Source organism: Stylophora pistillata, chromosome 3 (assembly GCF_964205215.1).
Source record: "Stylophora pistillata chromosome 3, jaStyPist1.2, whole genome shotgun sequence".
Classification (NCBI taxonomy): domain Eukaryota; kingdom Metazoa; phylum Cnidaria; class Anthozoa; order Scleractinia; family Pocilloporidae; genus Stylophora; species Stylophora pistillata.
This window is the reverse complement of record NC_142521.1, coordinates 7,585,001-7,600,328: the sequence shown is the minus strand read 5'-3', so window position 1 is coordinate 7,600,328 and position 15,328 is coordinate 7,585,001. Positions and strand designations below refer to the sequence as shown.

General features: G+C 40.5%; 1 protein-coding gene across 1 annotated transcript in view; it reads right to left on the bottom strand.

The window, feature by feature from the left end:
* Nucleotides 1–198: 198 nt before the first annotated feature.
* Nucleotides 199–15,328, bottom strand: part of LOC148734365 (uncharacterized) — a 27,290-nt gene continuing 12,160 nt past the window's right edge. The window contains exons 5-24 of the mRNA XM_088755076.1: nucleotides 14,864–14,981; nucleotides 13,900–14,078; nucleotides 13,213–13,434; nucleotides 12,686–12,721; nucleotides 12,213–12,347; nucleotides 11,609–11,856; nucleotides 11,112–11,277; nucleotides 10,704–10,838; nucleotides 10,023–10,270; nucleotides 9,152–9,296; nucleotides 8,343–8,492; nucleotides 6,981–7,228; nucleotides 6,512–6,665; nucleotides 5,391–5,789; nucleotides 4,653–4,908; nucleotides 3,866–4,020; nucleotides 2,958–3,232; nucleotides 1,860–2,064; nucleotides 671–868; nucleotides 199–420 (exon numbers count right to left, since the gene is read on the bottom strand). Coding sequence (XP_088611202.1) covers nucleotides 281–420; nucleotides 671–868; nucleotides 1,860–2,064; nucleotides 2,958–3,232; nucleotides 3,866–4,020; nucleotides 4,653–4,908; nucleotides 5,391–5,789; nucleotides 6,512–6,665; nucleotides 6,981–7,228; nucleotides 8,343–8,492; nucleotides 9,152–9,296; nucleotides 10,023–10,270; nucleotides 10,704–10,838; nucleotides 11,112–11,277; nucleotides 11,609–11,856; nucleotides 12,213–12,347; nucleotides 12,686–12,721; nucleotides 13,213–13,434; nucleotides 13,900–14,078; nucleotides 14,864–14,981 — 3,812 coding nt within the window. The 3' untranslated portion in view covers nucleotides 199–280. The remainder of the gene's footprint in view (nucleotides 421–670; nucleotides 869–1,859; nucleotides 2,065–2,957; nucleotides 3,233–3,865; nucleotides 4,021–4,652; nucleotides 4,909–5,390; nucleotides 5,790–6,511; nucleotides 6,666–6,980; nucleotides 7,229–8,342; nucleotides 8,493–9,151; nucleotides 9,297–10,022; nucleotides 10,271–10,703; nucleotides 10,839–11,111; nucleotides 11,278–11,608; nucleotides 11,857–12,212; nucleotides 12,348–12,685; nucleotides 12,722–13,212; nucleotides 13,435–13,899; nucleotides 14,079–14,863; nucleotides 14,982–15,328) is intronic.

The following is a 15,328-nucleotide window of genomic DNA, read 5'->3' as shown; positions in this document are numbered from 1 at the left end:
ACAGACTCGAAAAATCTTGCCCCCTTTGTAGACACCGGCACTTGACGAAATTAAACTTAAACCCAGGGCGCAATCCCCCCCCCCCCTCCAAAAAAAAAATAAAACAACAAAACGACATAATCAGATTGTGCTGATTCTGGTGATAATGTCGTTTGCAAGACTTTGATCCCGCAAAGTAAAATTCCAGCACAATAGGGATAGAAGCTTCATGGTTTATTTGGCTTTCTTTCCGTGTACATCTCAACTGCATTCAAGATCAATTTCTCTCTCAATCTGCTCTTCATTTCATGTTTCCCTTGATCCATTCATACAGCTCAGCGATGTTAGCGTACACTCCGTAATACTGACCACCACAACCCCATCCCCAGCTGGTTGCGCCCACGAGATGCCAGCGGCCGTCTTTCTCGCAGATGAGAGGGCCTGGAATCATGAGTTAAAAAGTTATCAAAAGATTAATAAAATGACTGGTGAAATGAATCAGTCTTAGATGATGTTTAGAAAAAAGTCAAGTTTATTGTAAGTCCCAAATTATCAAACACCTTCCGCTATTCCGTTATTTTGGCCTTGAAACAGTTTTTTCATGTATCTTGAAAATAATGCACTTATACGGGAGCTAGATGAAACACATAAACTATCAAGCTTGATTTAAGAAGGAAGAATTGCATTTTACCTCCACTGTCTCCATGACAGGCGTCGATTCCTCCCCCTAAATATCCCGCACAGATCATGTTGGAAGTTATGAGCTCTGGTCTGTAGTTTTTCTTACAGTCTTCGTCTCCGACTAAGGGAACCCTCGCCTCTCTAAGAACAAAAGATGTGCTTCCTCGTCGACGGGTGCGGCCCCAACCGGTGATGACGCATTCTGTATCTGGAGAAAGACGGGACAAAGGGAGATTTTCGCCGAGTAACAACTATTCGTGCAATTTCAAATAGAGAGACTGAGAGAGAGAGAGTAGTGTGCTCCAGTAGCCACGCAACTTTTATTCCGTCTTTCGTGGGTATACATAAAATATTTACTACCTAACGCGTTTTGAAACACCAAAGAGTAACCTAACCGTTGTGATGACTGTCTTTAAAAATGCTCAGAATTCGACTATGGGCGCCGCCATTTTGAAAAACACCCTAGCAACCTGGCCGCTCATGCCTCTCTTGCCTGAATGGCGTCAATCTCAACAGCATCCAAAGTCGAAGGTTAAGCACCTTTGAAGATCACTTCTTGAAGGTTAGGTTACTCTTTGGAATCTCAAAACAAGATTACTGTCACAATTACTAAGACACCTTTGAGATGTAAAGATAACGATTTTATGGTCTCTGAAGCATAGTTCTGTTGAAGCGGAAGATGTTAAGACATTCACTCTGATCAAAAGATGATCTCTTGCTCTGATCTTTCATCTCATTTTTCACCGTGAAGGATGGAACACGCTTGTCGGCCTTAAACCGAGGGATAGGCCCCAGAATCCTTCATCTTGAAGTGAATCTTTACATATTTTACAAAAGGTTTTGGCACATCCGAAATGTCGTGAAATTAGCAGATTGTGCGATTCAATCCAGAACGGTTTTGCTTAAAGAAACACCGACAACCTTTTCTAGTGTTTTTCTTTTTTTTAAATTCAAATGAAATTTCCAGCTTTGGTAAAAATGATCACATCTTCACACGGTTGACATTCACTCATTCAATGTCAGGACTCGATCTCTCCTGTTTCGCGGCAGCGGTCATTCGATAAATTTCAGTAGAACGTTGTTTCTGTATTGGAGTTAATCCAGTTAAGGTGCATTATTGTTTTAACCTGCCCTGCAAGATAAGTTTTTGACTAGAGGACAGGAGAAATTGTATGAATAATCACTAACTTCTTAGTTACCTGGAGGAAAATCAGTGTTATTGCTTTGTAGACATGCTGGTCCTACGTGGCTATGGAAACTGGCGGGAGAGGCCAGCTTAATGACAGCAATGTCGCTATCGTGAGGAGCCGCTACACCGTAGGAAGCGTGTCTATAAACGGCGGCTATGTCAATTTCTTGTTCGTCACCTTCGTCCGTTCGGATATCATGTTCACCAAGGCGAACCTGTGTTCAAAGCAATGATGATTCTAATAACGGTAACGATAATGACCGTAATAAGAATACAGTAACTAGAATAGTCGACTTGTTCGCAAGATGAAAATAACTTATCGATTAAGTTGTACCCTAACATCAGTATTCCTTCTCTATACACTTCCTTTAGTAATGACAAGGAGAAATTGTTTAGCAAGCAAGAGTTTCTTTAATTAATTATCATTTCCTTTATTTTCATGGCCTTAATTTTTGGGTCAGGGGTGATATTGCTGAGAGAAATTAGGTGCTAGTTATTCTTTGGCGCTAAACTTTTAACGTTTTAAAGTATGGCAAGGAAAAAATATCAAAGTAGATTGAAGACAATGTAAAAAATTTTAAATTTACACCTCTATCTTGCGATTAAAAGTGTGTTTAAAACTATTTGTACTAACTGAAGTTAGGATAAAATGTCTCAAAAGTTTTGTGGAGGAAAAGCACTCGTTTGGCAAGGAAAAAAGAAACGAACCTTTCTCAGTTAGGATGAACATCTATCACACAATCTTCTCTGTGAATCGACATCTTTCTTTTTTCCCGCGTGATTTAAATACATCTTAAGTCTGTTCTCATTCCGACCGGGCTTAATAGCAACTATTCCCAGACCCTTTACGACATTTCTTATCTAAGCGGTATCCCAGACCCTTTACGACATTTCTTATCCAAGCGGTATCCCAGACCCTTTACGACCATTCTTATCCCAGCAGTATTGTATTCAAGAGCTAATAACCAAAGAGTCCGTGGTATTCGTGACTCATTCAGTAGAAGTTGGACATGTCTGAGCTCGCAAACTCAAGGGGAATTAGATTTTTTAATTTTCTCCCGCACTCGCCGATTGTAGCAGATGAGAAACATATTGCTTCCATACCCACCTTGTAGTCTTTGACGAATGGGTCGGTGTCGGAGGGAATGCAGTGTGCGGCAGTAATCACGTGATACGCAGAAACCAAGGTCCCTCCACAAGTTAGGGCAGTGCAATTTTTACACAGGATGGCAACTTGCCAGGGCCACGCCCCCGGGATTGCAACCTTTCCCCCTACGATAACACCGGGAGCAAATCCAGAGGATGCAGAAGTCTCGTTCATTTTCACCCCACAAGTGAATGAAGGAGGAGGAATGGGATCTGTCGGGCGATCACGTGCTAAAGCTGTATTATGAAATAAAAGCATCCGTATGAAGAATAAATGTTACTGAAACAACAGGGGAAGCATTGCTTGAAGTCTCTTTTGGTTTACTGCGTTGTTTACCTGCGATTTTGGGTGTGCTTTTGTTAGCTATTTCTGGTAGCCCAGATCTGATTTTTGAGACATACAAATCTACGTAACTAGTCCGTGTGTTTTCAACCTGCTTTTAAATGGTAACCGTAACCCAATCGATGTGGCATACAAAAAATATATATGTGCCCACAAACGGGCTTTTTTTTTTATCAAATATAACTCAAAAGAAATCGTTTGACGGACTTCAAATTAGTAAACCCTTACAAGTTGCAATTTGGGTCTCGGTTTCGCTCTGGATTGGTTGTTTGTTTCTTGCGCAGCACATCCTGACCCTTATCAAAGATAAATTTCTACTCGTACCCGGTCGCTGTTCATCGATTTGAAAAGCGTGTATGACGCGTGGTGAGCCAAGCGCGCCGGAAGTGGTGCCAAGAGGTGAGGGAAAATAGACGCTAAAAAATTCACAACGTAGCAACTGGATGCAAGTTTGGAAGATGTAGTCCTACACCTTTAACATTATTAAAGAAGAAACCAGTCTTATGACATAATAAAATCGCGCTTACACTGTTTACAAATGAATGGTAGGTAACGTGAGCAGCGATAATCGAACCAGGTTCCATCCTGGGTACTCATGTAAACGCAGTCCTCATTTCTGCTCCAGTTATTAGGCTCGCGTCTTGCCCATTTGGTGTAGGTTAAGGGACTGTTATCCTCCCATCTTTCAAAAGATAAGATATTGTTGTAATGAGCATTGCTTAAAAAGAAATTTAAGTCTACACTGGAGGCAAGTGGTCCATCCAGCCCGAGCTTATACTGGCCCCAGGAGCATGAAATGACTACGGGTATTGCTACTCCCCCGGAGGTTTCCCTGATATTTCGTCGGCACCCATTTTTACTTTAGGTTGGAGAGAGGCACTGTTACAGTAAAGTATCTTACTGAAGAGCGTATTAAAAGGACCTGACAAGATCTAGAGAAACTTTTAATCGAGTGTCGAAAGTAATCTGGGATTGCTTTTGTTTTATTTTTGCTCTGTGATTGGTCCAGAAAACTCGCGCCATCCTCTCGACCAATTAGATGCAAAGTAAGAAAAAACGCGACGTGGTCATTTTTTGTTTTCCCGCGCTTCAGGCAGTTTACATGTTTCACTTTGAGTTCCCATTGGCTAATGGTAATGGAACCTCTGTTCTAATGGTTGATGGGATACCTTTAGTTTTTCTGAATTTGCAGTATTGAAAATTTAGGGTAAGCATTAAAAGCTTAAACTGATGAGCTTTAGAAATCAACAACGCTAAATTTCTTCCCATATGGATTCTGCGTATGGAGAACGCTCAAAACTTTAAATTACTTACGAGAACGTGCTTGAGGAAGATCGTTTTAATCCAATCCAGTAGCCATACATGCCCTCAGAATAACGCCGCATTAGCGAATGTACTTCCTTTTGCTCGTCTAGTGACGTGATGCTCACGAGGCTGGCACTTGATGCTTGACACACTTTACTTGCGTCAGCCCAAGAAGACATTCTTCGAATGTCACTATAAACTTTATAGCAGGCGGTGCTTAGCTCATCCCATCCGGGTGGACACTGGGGTTTACTTTTCTCCAACTCTACGGGTGTGAAGTGAGATGTTTGTAAGCCAATGTAAGGGCTGAAAGACTTTTCACTGCACGCGAATTGGTGAAATAACAGGATTCATTATGTCAGTATATAAACAACAGCGTACAGTTACCACGTATGCTTGCAGATTTCTCTGCGGTAGTTCCTATTCTGAGAGGTGAAGAGTCTTTCCCAAAGAGAAGAGTTCGTGAGAACAGGCTTCAAAACTTTGCCTGAGTCTAGAGCATTGATTGGTGAAGATCACTATTCGTTTCCTAGCAAGTGATTGGTTTAATTTTTTTTAGCGATTCGATAGATTTTTCCCTAAATTTTCATTGGCAATTTAATCAAGTGGTGAGCAAAATTGTAATCCGGCTAATCTGGTCGGACATATCTGATGCTAAGTAGGATTCTATTTTTAAATGGACCCCCTTAATTTCCACTAAATCTGAGTTAACACCTTGAAGAGTTAACCGCGGCAATTAAATCTTACCAATCTCGCACATGAAAGGATGGCCCCACCCAGAAGCCCCAGTACAGCTTGCGTCCATCCATCCACCACTGTATTTAAACATCTTGACGCAATTCTCGTCTCCAAAAAAATTGTCAGGCTCCTTCGTGGACCATTTGGTGTAAGTAAGTGGTTCTCCATTCTCCCAACGCGAGAATGCCCCTTGAGAGTCTCGGCGAAGCCCGATCCAAACTGCGTAGTCTCCGTAAATTCGCTTAGTTAAGCTTTTGACGAAGTTAAGTTCATTAGCGTCGTTGATGGCGACGAGAGATGCACCATCTCGTTGACAGCGAGCTTTTGCAGCGTGCCATAACATTTTGGCATTAAACGATTTGTAGCACGATCTACCAAATTTAGTCCACCCAGAGGAGCATCTTGACTCTGTAAAATATTTTAAGATATACGATCGAGTATTATAAGACAAATAAAGTTAATTCGTATTCGAGGATGTTTTTACTTTGATTTTAAAACAAATATGCCCAAATTGATTCAGTTTTTTTTATTCATTGTCGGAGTTTTTTTTTTAACGCATAAAAATGCTTTTGAATTAAGGATATTTTGATTTTCTACATTACAACTGCATTAGCTGTATTCGATTTATTGGAGCCAAACACATGCTTCTCGTGTGAATAAGTGTTAAAACTACTAGAATAGCAGACCCTAATTATCAAGAGCTTGCCAAAAAGGGATGCTTCTAAATTCTAATAGCACGCTGTTGTAAGACTTGTGTAAGTTAATCCTTCTTTTCATCGCGGTGAATGATATATCATGATATCCACGCGGAAATATTAAACGACTAAAACGGTATGAAGTTGAGGAATTTATTTCCTTGTAATTTTCATTCTTCAGTTTAAATTTTGAGAGGGGAGGGGGGCAGTGAGTCCGATACTATTGTATTCAGTATTAAAAATCATTTCTTTCTCACTTCTGACTGCTACCGGAAGCGATAAAAAAATACACTTTGATGGAACACTTGGGTCCATAAGACTACGTAGCAAGGACGTGATGTACTTTATTTTTACGTCAGAGGTTATCGTACCCAGACCTTCCACGGTTAAGCAAGGTAAGATCTAGGTACGAGGTAAGGTTACACTAACACTGACCTTTTAAAGGTATGACCTTTGATGTCGTATGTAATGTGGATGTAGTGGGGGTTAAAGGCTGAGCTGCTGCAATACACGGACCAGGATAGATCGAGATCTCATCTAGAGCTATATCACTTCTGTATCCCCTACCACGAGTAGCTTCAAATACAACCTGCGTGAGATAAACCAGTCAGAGCATTACGAAAAGTGGTGAACACAATGAACCATTTATGATCAGGAAAGTAATATTCAAGGGGAAAAGTACAACTTCGAGGTAGTGCGCCATTAAAATATGTATGATTTTCCAGTTTGAGCATTTTTGCTGGAGGGTCACACAAACCTCGTCTACTAATACTTCGCTCCCTTGGTGCTAATTGTATAAGTTTCCCTCATGTCCTCTTCGTACGAAGTGAGTATATTTGAGCCAAAAACCCATGATTCCCTATAATTATACTGTGACTTTTATTTGCCCCAGTAGGTTGCATACCTGAAATTGAGCTGATGTTTCGACGTTGATCTGCATAGCATTCCATGTATCTCCCCTGTCAGAACTGTCTTCCCACATAACCTGCTCCATGGATCCGACCTTACCGTAGACCTTTAGAGTCCCCATATCTTTTCCATGCATGTTGAATCGGAACGCCACGCAGGTCCTGCCAGTAACAACTGGAGAGAGAAGGCGGGCCCGATGGCCAGGTCTCCGAGGACGGGAAGCTTCAGCATAAAGGTAGTAACCTGTTAGAGAAGGAGGCAATTGAAGCTCATCAGCGAGTGTTGGTTGGAATTTTGTAGATTGCAGGATTTGAAACAAATGCTGGGCACTGAAAACGATTGTAAACATACATATCCCTCCCAGGATGGGGTCATCTCTCATTGGATAAAGCAATCATATGGTGAATGGAGTTGGGGGTAGAGGGATAAATAGTTGTTCCAAAAATCTCGCACAGATTTCAAGCATTTTGGGGAAAATCGTTTTCTCATGTGTCATCATACAACTGGGGCTAGTCAGTTACGATTATCAACATCGTCTTAAGGTGGCCAAAGGCATGGGCAGATAATCAGTTGAAAGCCATACTATATTTATGCCCTGGAGAGAGTCGAAAGACGCGCATCCAGGTATGCCCTTGGCGAAAATGGCAAAGACCTGTCTTATCAGGAAAGATTGGATATTCTACGTTGGCCTGCACTAGAGAAGCGAAGAGAGTATTTATCACTGGTGGAATGTTTTAAGACAGTTCATAGTTTAAATGGTCTAAATCCATCTTTGTTTACTTATGCTAGTGCCTTTCGTCCTCTCCGCTCTAATCATTGTTACAAATTGAAAGTCAAATCAGCTAGATTAAATTGTTACATGTATTCATTCTTTGTCAGAATCGTAAACCTGTGGAATAAATTACCTAAAGACGTAGCTGAAGCAGAACCTCTGCGAATATTTCAGACCAAAGTCAAGAATTACCTTTTGAAATAATATTCTATATAGTTTTTATAGTAAGTATTGTAAATAGTTAAATCGCAACTTAATGTTCTTATATTTTGTATATTCAAATAGATGTTTAACTAGATGATTATTTTGGAAACACCCTCGATAGGGCTAACCTTTGGTGTCTCCATTTCTTTCAGATAATTTTGTTTTTGCGATTTTATTGAAATAAAGAATTATTTGCTTCGACGAAGGGCTAACGCTCGAAACGTCAGCTTTTGTAATTGTTACGGTGGCCAATTTACCATTTCAACTTTGTTGATATATCTAAATTATTTCGTTACTCCAACCGACGCAGCTCCAAACAGTTTCTTTCGAAACTATCAGCCTTTATTATTAGTATATACGGGAAAGATTTTTCCAGCCTACCATTTCCCGAGAAATCAGCTGTTGGTCCTGTACTGGGGTTACTGCCTGTTACACCCTTATTCAGAGTCCAGTCGAATTCATCATTGGGACGGTTGTCTTGAGTGAATCCACACAACGACCTGCTGTCAAAGTTGCAGGACACTGAGCCAGCTGGAAAAAAAAATGGAGGATTTCATGCGATAAATTCAAAGTACAAAACTACTCCATGACGGGCTTCATGGAGAGGTCAATCCTCGCATCTAATAATTTTTTTTAAGAACAAATTTTGCTTTGCCTCAGAGAAAAGCCAAATAATTTCGAGTACTTTCATAAAAATCTGTAGAATAGGGCAAGGAGTTTATCAGCCTCTCTTTAGTACCCTCCTTTTTACGAATTCTTTTATTGTTTTTGTCTCCTCTTTAGAAGTGGAGAGATCAGCTGTTTCCATAAAAATCTAGAAAAGATAGGGCGAGAAATTTATCAGCCCCTCTTTAGTAACTCTCCTTTTCACAATATTTTGATCGTTTTTGCCTCCTCTCTAGAAATAAGTGTCGTTGAACTATTCAAAATGCATTACTTTATTCCTGTTGAAAGACACGGAGATCTCACAAAGTGAAGGCCATATAATATTCTCGTAAGTTTTCTTGAGCATGCTTGACAACTAACCGCTGTTTTGGAAATGAGCCCGCACTCCTCCCCTGAACTGACGCGAGGATCGAAATCAAGCCATGAGATAGTTTGCGATTTCGAGAATCAAAAGGAGATATTTCATGATTAAGAGTTGCTATACTGAGCATGTCAAAACCTTTCCATCATAGCAGACCGCGTACCTGGTAATACTGATGGAGTAGTTTTGATGGTTGTAGGGGGCTGGGTAACGACTGCGAATTGATTGCAGTTTCCTGGTTTTAATCTGATTTCGTCTAGAGCAATGTCTCCGGCCCAACCAGTGCCTCTCTCTGCTTCTAAAACTACCTGAAATATTTATAAAAAGAATGAAAACTGATTAGATGAGAAAAAAGGCCAAAGCTGCTTAGTTAACCATCTATTTTACTCTTCCTTAAACATGCAAAATTTAGTGCGAAGTAAAAAGAAAAGAAGTTGAAACAGATTAGGTTTTTTCTGCGTTTCTGGCTCTCCAAAACCTTTTGATTAAGATTAGACACTTTCTTGATAACTTCGTTCACGTTTAACTGTGCTTTTGACTCTCCAAAAGCTCTGCATTTGCGTTATATTTTGCACTTCTGGGCACTCAGTCAAACAAATACTTCCCTTTTTTTCTGGTAGAATAACAGGCAGCCCGATGTCCCACCAAGGTCAAACGAGATGAAACCTTAAAACGCATCACATTGAATAGAACAAATGTTTCCTAGTTCAAAATGTCAGACACAAACCAAATTTAAAAAGTGTCATGTCCTTATCAACAGAGCCATCGCAATATTAAACAATTTTTAAAAGGTGGCTCTACACCTAGTAAAACCAAGTTTGAGATACCAGGCATGGTGCTTTTATGAAGCCGGTTGGTTGCTATGATAACGTACCATGTCAAGAAATCACACTTAAAACGGAACATTTATCCACAAGCGAAAACCTGTGATGTAATTAATCGATCAAATACTTTGTGTTTAAAAATTACGTGTTAGCTTAATCTTTGATCTTTGCCTCATTTGAAAAGATTTAGCGAAGTCCCAAAAAGTTTACCTGGTAGGCCTGCGCGCCCTTAATGTTGACTTCGACTTTATACCATTTTTGTCCTCGGTCGCCTGTGATGGAACCTAAGTTGGTTCTTAGTGTACCCACAAGCACAAAAACATGTAAAGCTCCCATCTGAGAGCCGTGCATGTAATAATAAAATTGAAGGCAGTAGTCACCAATCAAACTCAGCGAGAAAAGCTGGGCACGGTCTCCATTTTGACGCGGAAATGAAGCCTCGGCATAGATGTAGTAGCCTGAGGAAGAAACGCAACGCATAACTCAAGTAAGTATGAAGCACTGCGTCAGCAAAATCCTCTATATGAGTGAGCGTTGTAATGACTAGGTGGCGCGTACAGGCTGTCAGAGCCAATTTGTCTCACACGAGTTACAGCAGCTAGTAAGTAACGGTGTTTTAAAAGCAAATAACATATTTTGGTAAAGCTAAAACCAGAATGTTAGATCAACAGGATACCTGTACTTTAATACGCTTTGTATTCGAAGAGTGTCGAATTTTCTTTTTACTATCTTTTGTTTCTTTTTACACATTTCTACGAACATTCGAAATTGAATGTTATTCATACATCCTTTAAGCTTCAAGAACTTGAAAATATAGTTGCATTGATTGTTGATATTTCATTTCGTAAAGAGGCAAAAGAAGATGTTCCAGTACAAGAGCAATTTGCCAACCTGAAGATGAAACATCAGATTTCGGTCCAGTTTCCGGCCCGCTTGAGGTAACCCCTTTGTTTAGAACCCAGTCAAACTCGTCACCATTACTCTGGGTAAACTGACACAAAGTCCTTGTATCAAAGTTGCAATACACTAGAAAACATTCACAGAAAAAATTTAGTCTCAAAGGAGGGAGAGGGGGTGGTGGTGGGTGAGCTGTGTGTGTGAGTGTGTCTGTGTGTGTGTGTGTGTCTGTGTCTGTGTCTGTGTGTCTGTGTATGTGTCTGTGTGTGTGTGTATGTGTCTGTGTGTGTGTGCGTGTGCGTGTGTGAGTGTCTGTGTGTGTGTGTGTGTGTGTGTATGTGTGTGTGTGTGTGTGGAGGGGGGGTAAGTCACACGGTGACGTTATGAAATACCCATTGTTACCTTCTCCACGAGTGGGTGGTTGAGGTGTAGGCTGGACCGGAGTAGGTTTTATGACAGGTGGAGCAGGTGTAATCGGTGATGCCTTGCATTTTCCAGGGACTAGTTTAATTTCATCCATGGCAATATCACCTCGGTAACTGTTACCACGAACTGCCTGAAATGCGAGCTGCAATTTACACATAAGTAATAATAAGTAATCCGAAAATCGCTGAGTAGAACCATTTCAAAAGAGATCAATACTTTTATCATTAACTTAAAATGGTGTCAATTTTTTTTCTATCGTCGCTTTTCTATGTCGCTATTCGTTCGTCATTGAATTGAAAGTCAGTAAAAACCGTTCTGACCGATCGTTGGATACAGCAGTAAACTTGTCCACAATCAACACTTCAGATGAAAAAAGCGCTCGAGGGGTATTACCCTTCAACGAAGAAAAGATCCTGATAAACCGGGTTACACAACTCGGGAAAAAACGAATTCGAGCTCGTACTCGTCGTTACCTGGAACTGCTCGCGACCTGTCAACGAGTACTCCGCCGAGTACCACCGATCTCCTTTGTTACCGTCGACGGAAAACACTGGAGTGTTTCCCGACGCTGAAGTTTTGTAAACCCTCAGGGATCCAATGCCAGTTCCCAGCATGTGGAAATGCATACGAAGACAAAAAGATCCTGTCAATTGAGGAGACAGCAGAACAGCTTTGTTGCCTTCTACGCGAGGTCTGGATGTCTCGATGTAGACATAATAACCTGTGGAAAAACGTTAGTCAGCAAGGGCCAATATGAAGGGGGGAGGGGGATAAAAAAAACTAACGGGGTTCTGAAAATAACGCCGCTCCGAAGATAACGGTTTCTGACATGAATTTTTTTCTCTCTGTAGCTGTTTAAAGAGGATTTCTTGAAGTCGTTCGTGAATGACCTACTGAATGACAACCTTCGCTTCTTCTGATCAGATGGGTCCTGCAATGGGGATTAGAGAACGCTGCAGAATTCAAGAGAGATTCAAAGCACTATTTTACTGCCCTTATGACATGCCGAGTCTCCGCCGAGTGGAAACCTTCCAAAATGCGATAATTCAACGGTAATAATCAAGTCAAAGAGCTGACCTTTTCCAGACATATCTGTATTTGGCCCAGTCCCACTGCTCCTTGTGGGACCTCTATGAACGGTCCAGTCAAAGTCGTCTCCAGTCCTTTCCTGAGTGAAGTCGCACAGCGAACCAATGTCAAAGTTACAATACACTTATGGAAAAAAAAGCAAAATCGATTAACGGATATCACTTTAATCCTAGAAAGAAGACAACTGCTACTTTGACATTTCCTGATTCCCTGATATCATACTTATGACTATTAATCAAGTTTCGGTTTCCATACGATACTGACTTGTGTTGATAGCCAAAATCTAATCTTTTATCGTAACTTAACGCGATTTCCCTTACGAGAAGCTATAGGTTTCCAGGGAGGAATTTGTTGTGATCTGGTGGACTCGGAGTCAATTGGGGTGGCCATTCATCGGCACTCCTCCCTCCCCCCCCCCCACTCCATCTCTTCTCACTCTCTTATTGTACGAAATTACTCACCGACAAAATTCTCATCTGGACCCGGAGCAACTGGCTCTAAAGGAGGAAAATTAATCAAGTTCAGCTTGATACCCTTTTCAGATAGAATTTCCTTTACTGAGTAATTTTTCGATTGAGTGTCGAAAGTGATCCGGAATTGGTTTCGTCTTTCTTTACTTCAGTCTATGATGGTCCGGAAAACTCGCGCATCTTTTTCGATCAATCAGATGCAAAACTAAATTCCATCACGTCTACTATCACGAATTGGTTACCCGCGTTTTCCCGCGCTTTAGCCAATTTGGTTGTTGTCGTTGTTTTTTTTAGTTCTCATTGGCTCTGCGAGGTGTTTTCCTCTGATTGGCCATTGCGATTACTTACTCACACATGATATGGACTTCTTGTAATTCAAACGAAGGCAGATGGTAATTCGTACCTAGATCCTACCATTTACCTGTGACTGTAATCATTGTAGGTCTGTGTACGAGCCTAAGCAGATTGTAACTGTCTTGGTGTTTGCACTTTCTACGGTATTCAAGATCAAAACTTACTTGTAGGACACTTGTACAACTTATTGATCTGCCGAATGTCATTAGCACTGAGTTCGTTCCGCTGACCCATTTGGTTCGATCCACTCTTCAGTCCCATTATGGTTGGTCGTCCATTGCGGCTAAAGCTATCCGGCCCATAATGCATTATGCTGCTATAGTCGTAAGGTTCTCCCAAATGCTGGATCACGCCCTGATCGAATTTGTCGAAATTGTTTTCTTTGCCTGATGGAATACAATCGTGTGCACAGTTTTTGTGTATTTACATTTCTAAACTCTCCTAGGTGTTTTTGAAAAATATTAAGTTGCAAGATCGAGGCCTAAATGCAAAAAGAAAAAAAAAAAAAAAAACCAACAGCAACAGAAAAAACGAAACAGATAAAAAAAAAAAAAGTTAACGAGCTCAAACGTATGTGTGTGGCCGAGGAGAAAGTAAAGGATGAATTAAAGTAGGACTCAATTTAAAGTGGCTACAAAAAGCGGACTTGGTAAAAAAAAAAAAAAAAGAAAAAACAGTTGGCAAACATGGGAAGAAGGATTCAAAACTTGCTTCTCAACTAACCTACCGACCTCAGACCGGCTCTGTAAAGTGTCTTTGCGAAGTTTGATTAGAGCTTCTATGCTACATTTTCAATGATGATTCATAGGCGCTCGCTTATTAACAAAGTACCAAAAAGCCCTCTATCTCACCTATTTCAATGTTCTCGTAGAGAATCTTGACATAACTGTCTCTGTCTGTCCGTGATTGTTCGTGAAAAAAGCCAATCGCGTGCGCTATTTCGTGGATGACAATGCCCTTGAACCAGCATTGGCGGTGAAGGAGTATTTTCTGCTCTCCACGTGCCGTGCGACCTACAGATGACGCGCACCTGGCAGTCAAAAGTAGCAATAAATTTGTGAACCTTGTACTTTTTGATATGGTGTTTTTCATTGGGGGAAAAATAGGTAACCAGACGTTCTTTGCGAAGGAACCCAGAAAATGCGCATAAAAAGGATAAAGCTTAATACTTAGCAGCGGGATTCTACTTCGGGCGCCTCATGCAGTAGATAAACAGCAGCAACTTGCGATGATTGACAGATTATACCGAAAACATATTTCTGTAAACGAAAGTTCGGTCGTAAACGAGATTTAGGCTAAACAGTTATCGGTACAATATATTTTTACGTTGAAAACCATTAAATGGTCTGTTTCAACGTAAAATACTTTGTTTTCATATTAGCTCAATTGTATATAGCAAAGACCATGCTTTAGTAAGGAAACAGAATGAATGACAAACATTGATTCAGTTAAAGCGAGACTTAATTACTACATCTCGGGTTTTCATAGTTTGTTGTGAAGCACAAGTTGGCAACAACGCAGACATAACAACAGCGCACAGATAAGTGTCTAACACCTGGTTTAAAACTTTACGGCAACTGATACTGCTCGGAATACCATATCAAGCTGTGCTTTATATTTCACGCGTAAAAGAAAAAGTTACCAAACCTTGACACTATGTGTTTTTTCCTTTACATCTATCCTCTCTAAACCATTTGAATCTGTCGTCGATTTTGATCGCTATCATAGAGAGTAAATACTTATTCTTTTAAACGCAATACACATGCCACCATTGCGCACGCGCATGCCTTTGTTATGCCATAATTTCCTGCTTACCCGCCACCGACCGTAAACCTAACGTAATTTCTTTGAGTGGTCCTGGAGACGAACTTCAGGCAGGTCAACCTATGATAATCTTTGATGGCATCTTTGATGGCTTTGACGCCCTTCTTTCCTGCGTTTGAAAAATATAAACAAAGAAGTAAAATGTTTCAGAAACGATTAAGTCTTTAGAAAACAAAAACATATTTTACAAACTTAAGCTTATATTAGTTAAGAAAATGAAAGAGACAGAAAAAATGAGCCTTATATAGCGTGGTCAGCGTACTTTAATTGTGGGCGCTTTTACCACCGAGCACATGGTTTTAACAGTGTTGTGTTGTAATCGTTTTCTCAAGGACGAGTTTCGCTTGTTGTTAATTAAAGCACAATAACTTCGAATCCTCTCATTTCTACGAGTCTCGAATGAGATGAATACAAGTTTGTGCATGTTAGGAAGCAATGCTTAATTAGAGGTTTATT